The sequence below is a fragment of the Ambystoma mexicanum genome, chromosome 3p, assembly GCF_040938575.1.
Source record: "Ambystoma mexicanum isolate Mex_15411 chromosome 3p, UKY_AmexF1_1, whole genome shotgun sequence".
NCBI classification, from domain to species: Eukaryota; Metazoa; Chordata; class Amphibia; order Caudata; family Ambystomatidae; genus Ambystoma; species Ambystoma mexicanum.
Genome location: NC_090925.1, coordinates 846,462,427 through 846,483,959, shown reverse-complemented (window position 1 = coordinate 846,483,959; position 21,533 = coordinate 846,462,427). Strand labels below are relative to the sequence as shown.

The 21,533-nt window shown below is 46.7% G+C and overlaps 1 protein-coding gene across 1 annotated transcript in view; it reads left to right on the top strand.

Annotated features, from left to right (window-relative positions):
• Window positions 1-717: 717 nt before the first annotated feature.
• LOC138580988 (butyrophilin subfamily 2 member A1-like) overlaps window positions 718-21,533 on the top strand; it is a 226,456-nt gene continuing 205,640 nt past the window's right edge. Inside the window, exon 1 of the mRNA XM_069651966.1 lies at window positions 718-893. Within this exon, the coding sequence (XP_069508067.1) occupies window positions 870-893 (24 nt within the window). The 5' untranslated portion in view covers window positions 718-869. The remainder of the gene's footprint in view (window positions 894-21,533) is intronic.

Sequence of the window (21,533 nt, the reverse complement as noted above, 5' to 3'; positions counted from 1 at the left end):
TTTTTTTCTGGCTATTATACTTTAAATAAAGATGCTGCATTGATTACAATGGAGAGAAATAAAAGTATAGAATGCTTTTAAAATGGTGTTTTTTTCCCCTCAATTAGTGTGTTTTTTCAAATTTGGAACATGATTGATTAAATAAAGCAACTATTCAGCTTCATATTCGGTTTTGCCCGAATAGTTGATAAACTATTCGGTATTCGGCTGAATACTAAATATACTATTCAGCAAAGGTGGTGAACTGGCAGATTTACTCCTCCCAGTGCTGAAAAAGCTGATGGACTTCACGTCAGGGCGTGTGTCATTGGCTGCTGGGCATGGCTGTGCACCCTGGCAGAACGGTGTGTAGAGACACTGAACGACTTTTGGTTGAATACGGGTTCGTTCCTTACTTTGTTTTGGGCTCGTCATGAATCGGATTGGTCCAGTCTTTTTTGTTGTTGTTGTTGTTGTATCCACCCCAAGCTGTTTTCTCCTCCGTTTCGAGGTTGATCCTTCGATGTACCATCCATTGTGTGCGCACGTGTAACTATATTGATGGACGCAGCCAGCGTGTGATTGACAGTTGAGGCGGGGCACTTCCATCCTCACCCTCAACTAACGTCGGATATATTTGTACATACGGGACGGCACGAGCTGTGTGTGCCGAGCCACTGGATGAGGGCAGTGTGGGAGGGGCTCGCCTACTTCCTGGCAGGCCTGTACACGTTACATACAGGCTGATGCTGGGACGTTTGGCCAAAGGTGTGTGTGGAGGCGGCTCGAGGCTGACACGCGAATAAAAGGCGCTAGTTAGGAACGCAGACAGCCTTCTCCTCGTCCCCATCCCGCGAGGAACAGTAAAGAATGTAAACGCGTCTTGTTTTATGTTTTCGTCGAGGGACCACCAGGTGAGCGTGCGTGTGGCAGACAGTTTTGCTTACTAGTTAAAGCTGGTTGGTCCCTCTTCTTTTGGTTGATTTTTGTCCTCCAGCTACCCCCCACAACGCTTTCTACAAAACCACAACCAGCACAATTGTGAAAGTACCCACTGTAAGTACTAAAAGTAGTAGAGGGGTCAAAAACCGACATTTCAATGAGTCGAGGCCTTTCGGTCGCTGTGCGCACCAAGTACGACGGCCACCCGCAATCATGTTTTCCCTTGTGGAACCCCCTTCCCTCCAACGCTTACACCGCGAACTTGTTTTACGTTTTTTTACCTGCGTGCTTATTTTCATGAGAGTAAACCTTGTAATCTGAGCTGTGTTGTGTGGAATTCCTGGTATGTGTTTTGAACTAGTCTAACCTGAATATAATTTCGCCGAAACAGACCACGGCTGTGCCTTCCATCAAATGATGCCTACGTTTTACAGCCGTATAGGGTGTTTTTTTGATTAACCAATAACCGCTCCGAGGCTGGCCGAATTGCAATGATCAGAAGAGCAAGCATTGGCAATGGCAATAGTTTGGGCTTTTGTGCAGGCATGGGAAAGGCACTTGCCAGGCACTGCCTGTCGTATTAACTGGCTATTAATGGGAGTGTAAAATTAGCGCATGGCAAATGCTTAATACGTATACACCAGTCAAAACGGTTGCTTTTGCCAATGCTTGTTTTTAACAGGACATTTTTATCACACCACTAGCGTGTTTAGAACTCCAATTAAGCCATTAACTCTCAGAAGACTGCTTTGAAAAAACACGAGTGCAAAGTTTGATGGTAAGGATTGAAAAAGCAAGCTCAGAGTTCCCATGAGGTGTTTGGTTGGGAAGGGGGCAGGAACTGGGTGGGAATCGTTCTAGGGATTAGCATGGCACTGGGCAGTCAATGGGTGGGCAAATAACCGAACATAAAAGCTGCGTGTCCCTCCTCAATTGCCCTTTCTCCCCATCTTTACTCTTAATGCAATAGTTCTAGCTTATAGGTGGCGCTAAAGCATCACCAAGTAGCCCAACTCAAACCAGCAGATGTAATGTAATATGACTTTTGTATAGTGCCTATTCCATTGGTATGGCCTCAGAGCGCGCTGCAGGTGAACGCCCTCGGGGGACCGAAGAACGTGGTATGGGTGGTCTGTCAGAGGAATTTATGTAGCCAGTATGAAAGTTGGTAGGGGTGGCAAGTCACTGATGGCAACGCACATTGAGCTGGCTTGTGTGAGGTAGTCTGGAGAGTATGCAAGTACAGGCGACTGATTAGGTGTCCAGCTAGACCGCATTTTTTTCGTGAGAAGACTCGGCTGTATTCTAATGGCCGACTTGTGCGATGTGTCATGAAGAGTATGATTGCAGATGCTAGGCGGGTAGGAGGCTGTGCATGTGGCTATTTTCCATTGACATGGAGTGTGATACGTACCTGGGAATCCTGGTGAGTTTCTTGCTTCGCTGGTGCAGGTCATGTCCTGCAGTCTGCTGGGGTCCTTTCTACTGCGTAGCTCAGTGCATTCTTTGAATGACTCCTCGATGCCCCAACCTGTCTGGCAGGGGGCTGAGAAAGCTTGATGGGTGGACTGGGCTTGTCAGGACACAGGTGGGGTTGGGGCAGGTCTTGAGGGCCTTCCGGAAGGCAAGGTGATACTCTAAGCAGCGGATGTTAAGGGGAATCTTGTTCCATAATGTGGGTGCTAGGGCAGAAAAGAGGCCCCGCCCCCTATTCTGGTAGCTTTGATGGGGTGGAGGATGACAAGGAGTGCGGTGCCTGATCCCAAGTTTCTGATGGGCTTGTAAGGGGTGAGCTTGTGTTGTAAGTATTCTGGTCCTGTCTTGTGCAGAGCATGGTGGGTGATGCACATGGCTTTGAAAGTGGGCCGTCGCCCGACAGAGAGCCAGTGGAGGACACAGAGGGTGGGGGTGATGTGCTCTCTAGGGGCAAGGGCTAGGAGGATACTAGCTGCCACATTTTGTACCTTTTGGAGTTTTCTGAGTCGAGAAGCAGGGGCGGCCAGGAATAGGGAGTTAGCATAGTCTAGGCGAGAGGACGATAGCTGTGATTGCTGTAACTCTGTGAGGGTAGGAGAGATGGGGGAAGATGCGTCAGAGAATGCAAAGGTGTAGATAGCACGATCGAAACAGAGTTGATGTGATGGGACAGTGTCAGATCTGCGTGCCTGGTATATCCCAGGTTCTTTACTGAGTTGAATGTAGCGAGAGGAGGGCCTAGAGAGACGGCCCTCGGGTGGGTTGGGGGAAGAGGGCAGTCTTCCCACGGATCATGATTTTCTTTTCCAGGGTTGACGAGGATGTAGTTGGCTGTCATCCAGTGGAGGATTTCTGAGAGGCATGAGGCGTGGTCGGGGGGGGGGTTGGAAGTTATCTTAGGGATCCTGTAGATCTGGGTGTCATTTGCATAGATGTCAAATGTTAGGCCATGTGAGTAAATTAGAGCAGGTAGGGGGCTCAGGTAGAGGGTACAGAGCCAGGGGGAAAGGGAGGTGCCCTGAGGTACTCTGTTAGTGACGGGGTGTGGGGTCGAGGATAAAGGAGTTAAGTGGGTAATTTGCAATCAGCTGTTGAGGAAGGAGACTATTTACATCCATGCTGTATCCCTGATGCCGAGCGAGTGAAGTCTATCCACGAGGGTCCAGTGGTCGAGTTTGCGGTTCTTTTGAGATCATCCTAGATGGAGGCTAGGGATGATTCAGTTCCTCGTAGGATTCTGAGCCCGGACTGGGCAGGATCGAGGAGGAGGAGGTTGGATTTGGTGAAAAGGAAGAGCTGGTAGTAGGCTGTTTAGTCAATTAGTTTGGCTATGAAACATTTGTTAGAGATGGGTAGTTGGCCGGCAAGGAGAGAGTCAAGGGAGGGTTTTTGAGCAGGGGTTTGATGTCTGACGTCTTGGAGGCTGCAGGAATGTGCCTGATCTGAGAGAAGAGGTAATGATGGATCTTGTGATGCTGCCTTAACAGGTTGAGGAAAGGAAATCTTAAAGGAGACCGGGGGTGCGGGGGCACAGGTCTACTGGGGATCCGGATGGAATGGGTCTACCAGGAATCCCGATGGATGGCTGCAGGCAAGTAGCTTCAGGAATTCATGTGGCTAAATGGGAGAGGATAGGGCAGGCTGTGGGGCGGGTCTGAAGGAGTGTGGAGGGAGTGCAGGCGATCGGGGATGGAGCATTGCTAGTTTGGCACTGTGACAAATCCTTGAATGTTGTCACTTCTCCCCGAGGGGGGAGCCCCTTCCCATGAGGCAAGTGAGATGAGGCTGCAACACGACAGTCCCCCTAGGGATCTCATGGGGAGGTACCCCTACTATGGGACTAGGGATGACTATCCAGGGAGAACGCTGTATACTTCCCCTCACCCCTCCTTTAAGTTGCCACCCAATGTACATGTGTCATCTACATAGTAGTAACAATACTAAAATGATGAAGAACTTGGTTGACCCAAGGGAGATCAATGATAATGGTACTGGGACTAAGAAGTGTCGGGATCTCTCAGATCTTCGAGCAGAAAAAAGATTAGCGGAAACCAGCTGGAAAAATAACCCCACGACTGCCCTTAAACTGAAATTCACCAACCTGTCCAAACAATATAAACAAGAAATCCTAGTCAAAGCCACCACCTTCAGTACAAGAATAGCCACTGCCAATTCAGATTCCAGAGAACTATTGGCCATCCTGAAGGAACTGGAAGCCCCAGGCCCCCAGGCCTCCACCCTGATCAAAGACTTAGCCTGGTGCACCAGTACAACTGAATGCTATGTTGTCAAAAATTGACATGTAGAATAGAAATAAATACGCACTAAACAATCGAGCCTCAAACACTCCGGCCAGGACACACAAGCCCCCTACATGCCAACTTCCAATATCCCTGGTAACCCATTGATTAGTTTCAGTAACATCGCCTCCCAGGATATCCTACATATCCTAAAAGGCCTAAAACGATCAAGGTGTAAAGGGGATGTCTGCCCGGCCACCCTTATCAAAGACTGTGCAGAAGCCAGCCCTGGCTCCATTTATTACACTAACAAAACAAAAGATGTGAGGACTGGAAGGTTTAGAATAAATCTTAACCTCTGGCATTGCTCTGGGCAACACTCCAGACCATTTTTCTTTGCCTGCCAAGCCATTACAAAAGAGGAAAGACCATATGCAAATCAGGCTTGGTCCCAACCCCCAAAGGGGTAGTCCAGCCCGGCTAGGTCACATCCCTTCTGCACGAGACCACAAGCATCCCCAGACATGTTTCAGCCTTGTTGGGCGTCATCAGTGAGGAGTAGCCTGGGTCTCTAGGCCCAGCAGGCACCGGATCCACGTCTGGGCATACCCGTCCCACTCGGGGTGACAATAGCAAAACAAAAGATGTGAGGACATTTATTACAGCCTTCATCAACTCTTCCTTCGCAACACACTCTGTTCCGTCCAGCCTCAAAGAAGCGTGGGTAAAAAATAAAAATCTCTTGAACCTACCATTTCTAACATCTACAGGCCTACTACGACAGTCCCCTTCCTATTAAAAATACTCGACAGAGCAGCTTATGTTCAAATCCAATGCCATCTGGAATCAAACCACATCCTAGGAGTCTGCCAGTCTGGCTTGCGCCCAGGCCATGGTACCGAGTCAGCACTCCTTGAACCAGATGGATGGAGAGGAAACTGGCCCTCTTGCTACTACTAGACTATCCCCAGCCTTCGACCTAGTCGACCACAACATACTATGCCACCACCTCACATCCGCAGCTTCTTTTCCCCCCCGGAAGCGACCTCCTGGACAGCCTCCTTCCTAAAAGACAGAGTAATTAACGTATTTGCCAAAAACACATGCGCTGTAACCTCCCCCATCAGATGTGCTGTACCCCAAGTGTTGTGCGTCTCGCTGACTCTTTACAACATATTCACAAAGCCTCTCTTTGACCTTCTGGACTCAAGAGGCATAACAACACAAATTAGGCAGATGAAACCCACATTCTAATCCCTTTCTCTGGCAACTAGACCAGAGACGCCACCTTACTGAACTCCACCTACGCCACCATCCAAGCCTGGATGGCGACCAGTGGCTTATGTCTCAATTTGTGAAAAGACTGAACTTCTCCTTGTAGGGCCAGCCTCCGTGCTAAAAGAATTGGGCCCCGAATACTCAGCCTTCAACATTGATGGCACTCTGATCATGGGAAGGAAGCCATTCCCCTGGCACTGTTAAAATACTGAGAACAAGATACCTGGAGAAGGGAGGCATTCTCTAGAAACCCAATGGTGAAGACAACTATAGGCAATAAAGGATGTTTGAGGTGGAACTTTACTTTTAAACTATGAACAGAGAATGCTACAGCACCATAAGCTGGAACTTTGTTTTCTATCTTGGAAAGGAACTGAGACCTGGAGAAGGGAGTCATTCTCTCAGGTGAAGTTCCCACTTGCCAATTGGGACTATAGTCCGTTGTCCAGAAGTTTATGCCACCTGTGTGTCAGTCTCCTCCTTCTGAACCCTTGCAGCGCTGGTGGTGTGATTTTATTCCACTTCTTTGTAGTGGAAGTGGTCCAAGAGGGCGTTTGAGTGCTTGGGAGTGTGGAGTGGTAGAGGAGGTGCAGGGAGGGGCTTTGAATTGTGAGATGATCTTGTGTAGTTCCATACTTGTGTTCTGGGCGTTCGAGATCCTATTCTGGTGGAAGGATTTGTTGGCTTTCCGGATTTCTGCCTTTGATCTGACCGGTGTATGCCGCTATATTATTGGGGTGAAGGGTCGGCTCGGCATCTGCTTCCAGGGTATGATTTAGTATTTTGAGGGATTTGAGAGATTGGATGAACCATCTGGGTGAAGGGCCTGTCTGAGAGGACGTTATGTGGAGGGTGAGAGGTCTGAGGCCATTGGTGAGCCACTGGTCAAAATGGCTGATGGAGGGCAGACCTTCCTGGAAAGGAAGATTAGGTAGGGAGTCAGCCAAGTCCAGGTTTACTATGACCTTGTTCCACAGGGGGAGGCAGGTGGACGATCCAGGTAATATTCGGCGGGAAGGCGGACTTGCTGTTGATAGTGTGCTGCATGGTCTGTCCAGATTAGTGGATGGGGTGGGGCGGGCATCGTGGAGATTTGATTGGATTAGCTGAAGATTGCATCTAGGGTATGTCCTGCTGAGTGTGTGGTGCTGGAGGGCTTCCAGGTTGTCCTGGAGTGGCCTTGTCATGGAGTTAATTGGAACATCAACCCATATGTTGAGATCTCCTAGCATGGTGAGGGAAGGGCGGGTGACCAGGATGACCGCTAGGGAGTCGCTGAGAGAATCGGCAAAACTTCTGTTGTGTCTGGAGAGGGGGTGTCTGTATATGAGTAGGAAGCTGTGAGTAAGGGAGGGGGTGATGAGGAATTTCTTTAGGACTTTTGCAGTCTGCATGGCAGGCTTTTTCCTTGCATTGTGAGAAGGTGAGGTGAGATTTGTGGAGGATGGCGATCTTGCCTGCCCTGGTTCTGTTGTGCACAATGAGAGTGTAGCCTGGGGTAAAGGCCTTGTGCGCAATGGGTCCGAAGTTCTCCGAAAACACATTTCTGTGATATAAAAGGATGTTGGGGACTTCAGAGGTTGTGGAGATTTTCGATGATGAATCTGGCATTAATTGGGCTGCTTGAAAGTCTGCTGCTAGAGAGGCCAATTGCAGCGGGGAAGGGGGAACAGAGGGGGCGAGTGAGAGAACAGGTTGGGGGTGTGTGTGTGAGTGAGAGCAGGGGCAGAGATCCCCTGGGGAGGGTCAGTTTGATGGCTGTGAATCGGAGGATGGTGGCCGGTGCAGGGAGCATAGGGGGTGAAAGGAGGTGAGGGGTTGTTAAGTGAAGGAGATGTGTTTCTGTTGTGGGAGAAGGCGGCCACTGGGAGTAATCTTGGTGTGCGTGTGTGAGAAGTTCTTGCGAGGTTCAGTTCCTTAGGGAGTATCCAATGTAATAGTGGTGGTGGTGGGTGGAGTGGGGTGTGTGAGAGGATTGCATTGGTGTCCCTCATCTGAGATGTGGACTCAGTGATGGCAAGGGGGACTGGGTATGTCCAGGGTGGTGACCGGGCCGTTGGTAGAGGTTGGTGTTGAAAGTGGGCAGCAGGGTGGGAGGGGTGTGGAGTCCGGGATGTGATAGGGTTGCTGAATTCTACAGGAGTGAACAGTTTCAGAGCCAGGAGTGTTGGAAGATTGGTTGAAGGGTGATTTCACTGGGCTGGGCAGATTGGGGGAGGTCATAATGGTGTAAGTGGGAGGTGCGGTCATGGGTCTGGGGGGGGGGATAGGGTGAAGTGTGCAGAGAAGAAACGGTCCAGGTGGTGCAGTGTCTGGGTTTTAATGTATTCTGTGGTGTGTGAGAAACCATAAGGATCTTCTGCACAGGTGGCCAGGAAAGGCCTTGGCTCTTGGATACCGACCCTGGGGGTAGACACACAAAGGAGGATCACCTCGGTGGGGGGTCCTTGGGGATTGGAATTGGGGTGCCTTTGAGCGAGACATGGTATTCCCCACCTCCCTTTCAGGGAGAAACCTTTATTCCTTGGGCAGTAATAGGGTATTGCTATTCATGTTCCATTGACCAGAAAAAGGGTAGGAGATGTTCTCAATTCAGACGTACTCGGAAGAAGGCCAAAAGGACTAAATATAAGGGGGGAAGAGTGTCTTTGAAAACTGGGAGTGGGGTGCCCTTAGGAGGGACATGGTATCCCCCTTTTCCTACTACTGACCAACCCAGCCGTTCCTATGCCTTCAATTGGTATTGTTAGGAAAGGTTTCAATTTCATGTGTAATTTTCCGAACAGTTGTGTGCCCCCCAACTTTTTGATGCTGTTATACACCATAGTCTGACTTTGCCAGAGGAGCACAGCCTTCAGCTGCACTCCCCTGGGCTTTTCGCTCACTTTATTATGGGGAATCTGACATGCCCTCAAAGACCGTCAGTACTGGGAGACTTTGTTTCCCTTAGTCCTTGTCAATGTTGCAACTTTTCTGCAACATGTTGCAAGTGCACAATGCAACTTCCAGAATAGTGCACTTAGGTCTTCCTGTCATTTCTAAAGGCCCTAGATACTCACAAATAATTTTTTAGGAGAAGTGCAGATGTGCCTTGGACAGGGCTGGTGGCAGCTTATCTTTTCATGTATTCTTAACCCTTTCCTGTCCGGTAAACCGCATTTGGCACAAATAGATGGCCTGGCTCCAAAATGGCCATGCCACAAGGTTCTTTGGCCATCTTGCCCCTTCACCTTCCCCAGGTCGAGCCGACCCAGGTCAGTCCTTATTTGGGCATGCATTCTCCTGCAAGAAAACAAGCTTTCGTGGGCTTCTGCATGCCTTGTGTGTGTGCTTCCAGGATGTGGGTTGGATTGTCTGGTTTGAATACAAGTCCTGGGTGCCAGAGAGTCTGATGTGCTGTGAATGCCTGGGACCACTGTGGTACATAATTGGTCCACGTACGGTGTGCATGTATGTGAGCAGATCTCTCATTGGGTCCTCTTCGTTGTGGGGCAAAGGAGATTCTGGATAAGAGAAGGCTCCACAGCCATACCGTGTTGATCTCTTGAGTTCTCATTGAACGAAGGATAGGACCCAAGTATTCTGAAACTAAGAAGCAGAGTCGAGGAACCGCTGGTGACCCGTTGTTATGTTTGGCACCCTGAGCCTGCTGTTGTCCGGCTGGACCCCCTCTGCATCTGATCGATCTAGAAGGTCTGCGAAGGGGCTTTGACCCATTGGAATAGTGGGACTAACTATTCTCGGCACCTTCATCAAACCCTGCAAGTAAGCTTTCTCAGAAGTGTCCCTGGGCCAACCAATGGACTGACCAGCTTGCGCAGGCCCTTGAAACTTGGTACATCGCAAGCTCTGTGTTCATGGCATGCACCCACCGAATTTCGTACACTTGGTGTTCCCAGGTCTGGAATAAAGGGGGCACCCAAACCGGCGTGCACGCAGTTAGTGTGTTGCCCAGCCGTGGTGACAAACTTTGCAAGTGCATTGCAGCTGTGCCCCTCTGTGCCCTGAAGCCTTCTACAGTGAAACTGGCCTGATCCATCCACCAGGAGCGGAGAAATCGCCACTGTCCCGTTTGGGAATCAATGCTCTAACTTCGTCGCTGAAAGCCACAGAGCCGTGAAATTGCAGCATTGGAACTTGCAACCGAATTGGGCTCGACTGATGAAGCTTGATCCAGAGTGCGCAGGGGTCGGTGAGTAATTGCAACCCTTACCGGTGGCCCTTAGCACATCCATCAATTTTTACGCATGAGTGTCCCCTGAGGGCCCCTCTCCTTTCCACAGAAAGCCTGAGCTATCAAACTATTCCCAACTCCTGGAACCTGTTCTGCCCTCACAGGGAGACCCTCCACGAATAGTGTGAACCTATTCTGCATCACCTCACCCACCTTCTTATTTTCTTATATATACCTGACTGGGAGTGATTTGCTTTACTCTGTGTGCTCATTGAGGTCTTTCAGTCACTCTCACCCCTCCTGAGACCTAGTCTTGACTGCCACCAATGCGACCTTGATTGGTCTGGCTTGTGCAGAAGGTTAATCTGTTCCATAAAACTAGGCTGGCTTTCTGAATCTCTGCCCACCGGGTCAGAGTTCAGAAATCCATACAGGTATTATAAATCAACCCCCCCTGATTTCTTCATACATGATTACAAAAAGTATTGAGACAAGGAAGAGACAACCGGGAGTAAAGAAGACTAGTTGCTTTCACCAATCTGGTACTGGGACAAGAAAGCGGCCTGCGGAGAGCAGTAGAGGTCAGGCATGTCCCCTTAATGATGGTCAGGCAGGGCTAATTGTAAACATGCACCTTCAGCCTGTTAAGGGGCTGCAGGTGTATAAAAAGCCCCGCCAAATAAGAGTGAGAAAAGAAGTGGTGACAGAAGCAGTGGCAGTGAAATTGCAGCAGCAGAGCGGCCGAGAAGGACAGCGAGGAGCTGTCCGTGTGCAGCATGCTTATGGTTCAGGGAAGAGGGGCACGGAAACTGGGGCTCTGTGGAACCAAAAGAGGAGTGAAAGGGGAGCCATGCCAGAAGGCTGCCCCTTTTTCTATTTCTCAAGGTGCTTGTTCTTCTGGGGCCAGAAGCCGACCCTGAGGGGCAGGAGGTGGATCCCTGAAGCAAAGACCAGAAGGCCGTGAGATCTGCACTGCAGGAACTTGCATCGAAGCAACTAGTGAGTTTCTAAGCAATCAGAAAGCCGGTATGCAAGTTGATCCTACCTGCAAGGATATTTTGTATCGGAGTGGTTGCTTGAATGGTGAGGCATGTTTTCGAAGGTCTCCGCATTTGAATCCTTGTAAACCAGCGAACAATAAGACTTATTAACTCTGAGTGGTCACATATGGATTACCATGAATTAACCAAATTAGAAATGTTCGAGGGAGAAAAAAGTAATTTAACGAAAATGACTTTCAGTTTTCACTCATTTGATAACCCGCTTCCTCCCACCCCTTACTTACTTGTGGGTGGGCGGCACATCTCCTTGTGTGCTGCTGTCTCCTGCATCTTTCTGCAATGCCGGTTCCCTTCACTTCAGTGCATGCGGCGCTGCAGGGTCCTCCTTATTACATTTTTTTCTTTCTCACTTTATTGTATCGGGAGCGGGGGACACCCTCGCAACCTCTGATGCCTTTATAGTGAACAAGGGTTTGGGGCACCAATCACCCCCCGTAACTCATGCTCCCCTTGTTCTGTATAAGGCACCGAATGGTAAATTTATTCAACATTTTTGGCTGTTTGTTTTTTTCATACAGACGAAATTCAAGCAAATTTATATTTTCTTTTTGCTTGCTTAAATCTGCGATACCGTTGCATACAGATGAGAGCATCTTTCCGAAAGTCTCCAAACACTGGGCATATTTATAGGCAAACTACAAAAACATATATCATATTACAACAAAGCTCTAATTGAAAATAACAACAGAGTTACTTACATGAAAACCTTTAAGCCATTTTGAATGCCGTTCGGAAAATCTATGTTTAAACAATATATCTGCACATTTTTGAATACCGCACTGAAAGTAAACCATTACTTATGCAGATGCCGAAAGAAATTAAGCTTTACCATATAACTAAATACACTGTGTGCCAATTCTTAAAGTGAATTACATGTACATTGCAATAGACTCTTTTATAGAACAATTAAGTGTTACTTCAAAGAAACCAATGTTTAAAGAACTCTAAAGTTAATGCAACTTTAACAAGGCCAGCAAATCCAATGTGTATTCTAACCCAAAGTGAATGGAACTTTGGGAAATTAACTTTAAACAGTGAATTTAATTGAACTGCCATTTTCAACTAAATATTTTGTGGTGCTAAGTCCAGCTATACGCAAAGGTTGCAAGTGTGGCACAGAACATTAAGAAAAATGGGAAGCACCTTCATATTAAAACCTCTATTGTTGGGAAGGGATCCGTGAGGTTGGAACTGCTTATTGTCCTGAGGACCAAGCCTCAGCTCAGGATATGGTGTGTTTTGAACTGTGTACTGGGACTTTGGGAAGGGAAGGGAACCCAGAGTATTGGGCAACCATGTATTGATTTGGAACATGGGCAATCTGAAGACTTTTGTTAGAACTGCTTTATACTTTGGGAAGGGAACTGAAAAAAAGCTGCCAGCTGGACCAAGCTCCAAACTTTATTTGGAACACTATTTTGTTTGTTGCTGAAATCCCTACACATTGTATAAGATTAGTTATAAGGGCAAGCAAAGGTTTTGGATACAGACAGATTCCTAAGTGGAACTTGTGGACTTTGACTTTCCTTAGTTTTGGTTTTGTAGGCAAACCTCACCATAGTATAGGGCAAGATAGGCGTTTTTCCATCCTGACATTAATTTTGAAGTTTGAATTTGTTGTCTGTGTCTTACTCCAAGATGCCCTCACAGGGGCCAGTGGTGTGTGTGTTTGTGTGTGTGTGTGAGGGTAGACGGGGCAGCCGAAGGAGGGATATTGGCAAGGGAAGTCCGAACTGCGTTTAGAGAGACTAAGGCATTGGTGGAAGTGGTGATCGCTGTATGGCCCGTGACTGCGAATGTTTTTTGCAACAGTTTGGCATGATGCAAACCCTTCTGACCGATGTGCTGAAGAGACAAATACATCAGAAAAACATGCACTATGTATGAATGGGATTCTAAAGTGCAAACCTAGCTAAGCAGCATAGGCGCGCTGCACATAGAGCATGCACAAAGGGGTTTGCAGTTATGGTGCGGGGGTAGTCGAGGTAAGTGGAATGGGTAGGAGAGGCTGGAGCTCCAGAGGGAGAGAAGTAGGCTTCAGTGGAGTGATTGGCGAGATGTTTCAAGAGTGGGGTCTTGCAGGTGGAAGGGGCCAGTCATATCTTCATTGCTAACTTGCCCCGAAAAGTACAGGCTCATTTTCTTAATATTTTGGTAAATGTAGTCACACTTAAGCCAACATGTGGTTTGCACCTTCTGGCTAACAATGTACTTTCAAAATTGGTATGTACTTTACATTGCGATTCCTAAAATATAAAAGAAAACAAATCGGTATAAAAGGGAAAAGACCCAAATATGCAGCGCAGCTTATCTACATTGTTATGTGCTACTATCCATTATAATACCGGCTTGTGTATACCAGTTGATTGAATATCAAGTGAATGTTATTGTGATGTTAGCAAATAATTATCACAATTGTTTGGATCAGTATGTTAGCTGTTGATGAGGGAGTCAATATTTGGACAACTGTGATTTATATTGTCTCGTTTAGGTTGCAATATCTAGAATTCTACTTCAGACATTGGGCTTTACTAGGTGGCGACCATGGTAATAATGTACATTTTTATATAGTGCTTCATTCCAGATTCCTTCTGCATGCAAGTGCTTTTTTGGCACTCTGGGACCTCCAGCCTGCCAATCAGTCTGCATGGAATTTCCTGGTAAAGGTTTGAGTTCCACCCTGTAGGCCGGCACCTCATCCCCCAGGGTTTCCATTGTCAACCTTACCACTGGGGCCCTTCCGCACTCCATCCGCCCCCCTGTGTACTCTAACCTAATTTCTGCTCCCTGTGCCACTGCACATTGTGCCCTAGCAACATTCTGGCCTCCCTCTGTATACCGGCAGCGCCCCACTGCTGTCATGGAAATTGAGGGTCTCTACAGTAAACCCTGTTCCTTTTTCACAGCTCCCATCTTTTGTTCATAGTTTTTTTAGTAAACCTTGGTATCCACAGGTCAAATGCTTGACCCTTTTTATTTTTTTTATTTTTGCGTCTTTGTCCTGCTCTTAGCACCCCCGGGTGCTAAAAGAAATACCTGCTTCTAGGGGCCATACTGAGCTCTCGTTCAAGGTCCATGTTGCTCTGGTTTATTAAATGGGACAATGGTTCATTACCGCTCTGTATAGCAATTAGAATCTGACTAACAACTATTACCCCATTTAATAGAACACAACACATCTACCTCAGAAGGATTGAAATCTGAGGTAGCCCTGCTTAGGGATACAAACTTGCTAAGTAAAGGCTGTACCATGTGAGAGGTGAGCACTTAACCCATGGCAATATAGTGAAAATATTCAGTCGCGAACCCCCTGAAGAAGCGCCAGAAACTTCCATTGGATTGAAACATGTTGGATATGTGCCTCCTGAGGATAAGGAGGAGGAGGAAAGCTGTGCTTCACTGCTGTCATTGACTGTCATATATTCAGCATCATGCTGTGTGTATCATTCTTTCATTTTGTTTTCTTATTTCACTGTGCTATGTCCTTTAATATTCCAGTGAATACTTCCTGTTGCTCTTCTGTTCATTACCAATCCTGTTCTGCCTCTATTCTCATCTCCTCCCACCCCCACCTATCCGGTCTCACTCAGGCTCCTTCTCCAATTTCCATTGGTATCTGGAATGTGAGATCGCTATGTAATCACTCTCATGCCACTCTTGATTTGTTTCAACGATTTATTCATTTTATTTGTCTAACTGAAACTTGGATTTCCTCCACTAATATTACTACTGCAGCTTCTCTTTTTTTCCCTTCTACCCTTCTACTTCTTTCCATACGCCCGTCCATCTGGCTGTGGCAGAGGGGTAGGCATTCTTTCTCATTGATCCTGGCTGCATCAGACCATGCCTGGTCCTCTTGTTTCCTTTCCATCCTGGTACCATTGGTTAAGCTTCTTCCCATTTCTTTTTTTTAGTTATCGCCCACGTGAGACATTTCCCCTCTTTCTTTTCTGATCTTGATATTATTCTCTCTACTATTCTTCCTTCTATTTTTCTGCTCAGCGATTTTTAACTTGCAACTTGGTTCTACTCACTCTTCTTCGCGCATCTCTTTGCCCTTGATTGTCCCCCATCACACTCTTCAGGATCTATTCTTGACATCATTTTCTATTCCGTTCCCTGGAACATTTTAGTTTCCTCTCACCCTATCTATTCCTCTGACCATTCTCTTTTGTCCTTTTCTGTTTTTATTTCTCGGCCCCATTCTTTGCCCCTCTACTAAATGTTTTTTTACGTTGTGACCTTTGCTTTTTTGACTTATCTTTTTTAACTACTTTGATTTCTTCTCTTCCGTCTCCCCACTTACTTTCAACGTTCTGTGCTCTTACTCTTTTTCAAACTTCTCTTTTACTCTGGGCTGTACCCTCCGTGTCCTTTCATTCCCTTGCGTAAAACTCTATATCCTTGACTTAATCCATCTCTTCTTGCTCTTGGTTCTTCCCTCTGGAAACTCGAGCGCCGTTGGAAAACATTTCAATCTCCATCTTGAGCTATTATCTGCTGCTCAGTCCTTGTATGACTATCTTCTTGCGAGCAAAAAGCAGTACTTCTCTTCTTTGACTCCATTTGTCTCCCCCTTCTCGTCGCTTATATCAGCTCCACAATAGCATTCTTTCTCCTCACAGGATCCTTCTCATTCTTCCTTTCTCTTTGCTTCTGATCTTTCTAACTACTTTACCACCAATGTCTCTGATCTATGCTCTTCTTTTCCGTCTCCGTCGCCGCCTTCTGCTCCTTCCTTTCTCTTTTCTTCTCCATCTTCCTTTTCTGCTTTTTCTCTTTTTACTGAGTCTGACACTGCTCATTTTATCGCTCATGATCATCCTACCGCTTCTCCTTCCGACCCAATTCCTTCTACACTGATTTCTCGATCTTCAGATTAGTTCATATCTTACTATTCTTATTAATCTTTCTTTCTTCCTGTGTTCCCTGACTCCTTTAATCATGCAACTGTTATTCCTATTCTAAAAAAAACTCACTCAATCCTTCTCTCCCTGCTAATTTTAGGCCCTGCTTCATTTCCTTTCTAAGCTTTTGGAGCGGATTTTCTATTCTCAAATCTCGTTTTATCTGCATCTTTCTTTTCTTCTTCCGATTCGATCTGACTTTAGGCCTGCGCACTCCACTAAAACTGCTCTTCTGCAAGTCTTTGATTTTCTTCTTTCCAAATGCACAATAAACGTTCTTCTATTTTGATTTTACTCGATCTTTGTGTGGCTTTTGATACTGTTGATCACCCTACTTTGCTATCTACCCATTCTTCCTTGGGTATCTCTGGTTCCTTTCTTGCATGGTTTGAATCTTATCTCTCTGGTTGCTCATACTCTGTATCTTGGCAAGACAGATTTGTTCTCTGCACTCTCTTCTTTATGGGATTCCCCAAGGATCCGTCCTTGGCCCCTTTTGTTCTCTTTGTACACTATTCCTCTATTTTCTCTTATTTATTCTTTCAGACTTTCCCGTTGTGGTGGTTAACCTCCATATCATCATTGATTAATGTACTGTTTTTATTTTAATTGTAATGGCGCTTTGGCGAAAGCACAGTATAAATAACCATAAAATACAAATTATCTGCATCTTACATTTGTGTAATGTGTATTTATTGAATTGTTATATCAGTGTGGACTTAGTCAAGGCATAAATTGATAAGCAGAGTTTGCTCATTAATTTTTTCTTGATTAGCAAACAAACCCATTTCATTAGCAATTTTGTACTAATATTTTGAATGCCACCAGAACATACTTTAAAAGGAGCAACAATACAGCAGTTTTGTATACCGCTGAAGTAAGACATTAGTGAGATAAGTCAGGCCTTGCACATTCTTTCTGTAAAATGGTGCATGTCACCACACATCCACTTTAGTTTGGCACACTGCTGCCACCCAGAAGCCAGCCATGCACAGTGAAACGTTTATTTGACATTTACTGCAAAGTAAAGTTTAAGTAAAAGTTTCCAGCATCCCCTGCAAATGGTACTGGCCCTTCTTAAAATCTACTCGACTATGCGTGTGGGTGAAAATACTTTGCGAGCCCTGGATGAGTGCCTGTAAAAGGGTTAGCTGCATGATCGGACACAAATAAATAGATATAATAAAAGGCTCTCAAAACAGTTTGGCCAGCTCTCTCTACTGCAGGTGCAAATATATTACAATCCTAATCAAAGAGCAAAGTGAGCTCTGGAGACCAACTACAGTGTACAGTTTTGCAGTAGGTCTGTAGATGTATAGACTGTATGAAACTATTGATCGCTACTTTAAGTAAATATCAAGTTAGCCTTGTGTAGTCATTTTGTAAAATACTAAGCAGAGTGCATGGCATATCAGGCAGATAACTGGGCAAACTAGGCAGAATATTGTAGTTTGTGGCCATCTCAGGGTAGCGGGTATAAACCAACATGGTAAAATAGAATGTCAAGGTGTATGGGATCCGCTCATGGGTTGGGCACCAGTTGCAAGCTGTTTGTAACCAGTAGGCCACAGGACTATGTTTGCCATCAACGCATTTGGCCGCATGGTCATGTACATTTTCCCCGGTGTTCACTCATCACATGATGCATATTCCCCAACAAAATAAAATCTAGTTGACACTGAGATTTAGATAACCTTCACTGTAAAGCATGGAGACAATGCAGTGATTTATAGTAGCAATACTGTAACTATGCATTAAGTAACCTATTACATTTTAGAAACAGAAATGAAAGCCTTTAGAAAAAAATAACTCAAACATACTGGTCTTTGGCAGACAGGATATAGGTATTTTAAGAACAGTATTATCCTGATTATTTCTGGTTTGCAATTATTTGAAAGTAAAATGTGCGTAGCACTCCCACACATGCCTTTTTGGCACATGAGTGAAAGGGATGATTACTGCTGAACTCTCTCTCCAATAGCCCCTTTGAACTTGCAGTGAACAGAGAAGAGGGTGGCTAGAGCTCTGAAGGTAAGGCTGTGCTTCCATTGAACAGGGTAACTTAAATAGCTAACTTTGCTACACAAGTGCAAATTAGCAAACCTACAGAATTGCATAGCATATTGCTCCGCGACACTGCTTATTTTATGCTTTGGATATAAATTAGGATGAGCAAATACGAATGAATCTGGCCATAAATGATCACTACAATAAATGTGGCATGCAATTTTAATGCTTAACTGTCTTGCACAGTTGTTGTTTTTTTTTAGCTTTTCTTTGTATGTCACCTAGAAACTCCACGTTTGAAGTGGATCTCGGCAGTGCTCCAGATAATTATTTTACTCCCTATTTTTTAAAGTTGGGGATGAAATAGTTTAGGGAGTAAAACGTTGGGTCCAGTTTCCAATGGGAGTAATTCGTAAGCAGGCACAAATATGTTTGAACTAGAAAACAGAAATGTTTTTGTAATAATAATTTCTTTGCACCTAGTAATTCATGTGCATTTAAAGATACAGGTTTGCATCTTCTGATCAGGCAGTGATAGTTTCTTCCTGTGGCACTACGTGCACTAATGGTCCAAACATATCCATGGAACTGTGTTAGTGAAAGCGGGGGGAGGGGGGCATTATTTATGCTAACAGTTGTGTGGGGGAGTGAGCAAACTAGGGGAAAGGTTTTTAACCAGGGTTTTATTTGTATTCTTTATTCTGGTGGAAGAAAGAAGGTTAATTAAAAGGGATACAAATCATAATAGTTTTCCACAAAGGCTTTCTTTTGTTTTCTTTTTGGGGTGGAAAGAGAACGCCAATCCAAATGTTTTTCACCCGTCCATGATGGAGCGCCAGATTTTAAAGAACTTCATAAAACAATCACAATATAAAACAAAATCACAAACGAGGAATGAAATGGGGGAGCAACACAAAATATGTAACTTTATGACTACTGCATAAACTCTCCTGCTCTCGCCTAGTGTCGATCAGCCAAGTTCTGGCATCTAGAGGCCCTAGCTACTCCTCACTGATGACGCCCAACAAGGCTGAAACATGTCTGGGGATGCTTGTGGTCTCGTGCAGAAGGGATGTGACCTAGCAGTTCGGGCTGGACTACCCCTTTGGGGGTGGGACCAAGCCTGACTTGCATATGGTTTTTCCCCTTTTGTAATGGCTTGGCAGGCAAAGAACGATGGTCTGGAGGGTTGCCCAGAGCAATGCCAGAGGTCAAGATTTATTCTAAACCTTCCAGCCATCAACTCTTTTGTTTTGCTTTGTCACCCCGAGTGGGAAGGGTATGCCCAGACGTGGGTCCCTTGCCTGCTGGGCCTAGAGACCCAAGCTACTCCTCACTGATGACGCCCAACAAGGCTGAAACATGTCTGGGGATGCTTGTGGTCTCGTGCAAAAGGGATGTGACCTAGCAGTTCGGGCTGGACTACCCCTTTGGGGGTGGGACCAAGCCTGATTTGCATATGGTTTTTCCCCTTTTGTAATGGCTTGGCAGGCGAAGAACGATGGTCTGGAGGGTTGCCCAGAGCAATGCCAGAGGTCAAGATTTATTCTAAACCTTCCAGCCATCAACTCTTTTGTTTTGCTATTGTCACCCCGAGTGGGAAGGGTATGCCCAGACGTGGGTCCCTTGCCTGCTGGGCCTAGAGACCCAAGCTACTCCTCACTGATGATGCCCAACAAGGGTGAAACATGTCTGGGGATGCTTGTGGTCTCGTGCAGAAGGGATGTGACCTAGCAGTTCGGGCTGGACTACCCCTTTGGGGGTGGGACCAAGCCTGACTTGCATATGGTTTTTCCCCTTTTGTAATGGCTTGGCAGGCAAAGAACGATGGTCTGGAGGGTTGCCCAGAGCAATGCCAGAGGTCAAGATTTATTCTAAACCTTCCAGCCATCAACTCTTTTGTTTTGCTTTGTCACCCCGAGTGGGAAGGGTATGCCCAGACGTGGGTCCCTTGCCTGCTGGGCCTAGAGACCCAAGCTACTCCTCACTGATGATGCCCAACAAGGGTGAAACATGTCTGGGGATGCTTGTGGTCTCGTGCAGAAGGGATGTGACCTAGCAGTTCGGGCTGGACTACCCCTTTGGGGGTGGGACCAAGCCTGACTTGCATATGGTTTTTCCCCTTTTGTAATGGCTTGGCAGGCGAAGAACGATGGTCTGGAGGGTTGCCCAGAGCAATGCCAGAGGTCAAGATTTATTCTAAACCTTCCAGCCATCAACTCTTTTGTTTTGCTATTGTCACCCCGAGTGGGAAGGGTATGCCCAGACGTGGGTCCCTTGCCTGCTGGGCCTAGAGACCCAAGCTACTCCTCACTGATGATGCCCAACAAGGGTGAAACATGTCTGGGGATGCTTGTGGTCTCGTGCAGAAGGGATGTGACCTAGCAGTTCGGGCTGGACTACCCCTTTGGGGGTGGGACCAAGCCTGACTTGCATATGGTTTTTCCCCTTTTGTAATGGCTTGGCAGGCAAAGAACGATGGTCTGGAGGGTTGCCCAGAGCAATGCCAGAGGTCAAGATTTATTCTAAACCTTCCAGCCATCAACTCTTTTGTTTTGCTTTGTCACCCCGAGTGGGAAGGGTATGCCCAGACGTGGGTCCCTTGCCTGCTGGGCCTAGAGACCCAAGCTACTCCTCACTGATGACGCCCAACAAGGCTGAAACATGTCTGGGGATGCTTGTGGTCTCGTGCAGAAGGGATGTGACCTAGCAGTTCGGGCTGGACTACCCCTTTGGGGGTGGGACCAAGCCTGATTTGCATATGGTTTTTCCCCTTTTGTAATGGCTTGGCAGGCGAAGAACGATGGTCTGGAGGGTTGCCCAGAGCAATGCCAGAGGTCAAGATTTATTCTAAACCTTCCAGCCATCAACTCTTTTGTTTTGCTATTGTCACCCCAAGTGGGAAGGGTATGCCCAGACGTGGGTCCCTTGCCTGCTGGGCCTAGAGACCCAAGCTACTCCTCACTGATGACGCCCAACAAGGCTGAAACATGTCTGGGGATGCTTGTGGTCTCGTGCAAAAGGGATGTGACCTAGCAGTTCGGGCTGGACTACCCCTTTGGGGGTGGGACCAAGCCTGATTTGCATATGGTTTTTCCCCTTTTGTAATGGCTTGGCGGGCGAAGAACGATGGTCTGGAGGGTTGCCCAGAGCAATGCCAGAGGTCAAGATTTATTCTAAACCTTCCAGCCATCAACTCTTTTGTTTTGCTATTGTCACCCCGAGTGGGAAGGGTATGCCCAGACGTGGGTCCCTTGCCTGCTGGGCCTAGAGACCCAAGCTACTCCTCACTGATGACGCCCAACAAGGCTGAAACATGTCTGGGGATGCTTGTGGTCTCGTGCAAAAGGGATGTGACCTAGCAGTTCGGGCTGGACTACCCCTTTGGGGGTGGGACCAAGCCTGATTTGCATATGGTTTTTCCCCTTTTGTAATGGCTTGGCAGGCGAAGAACGATGGTCTGGAGGGT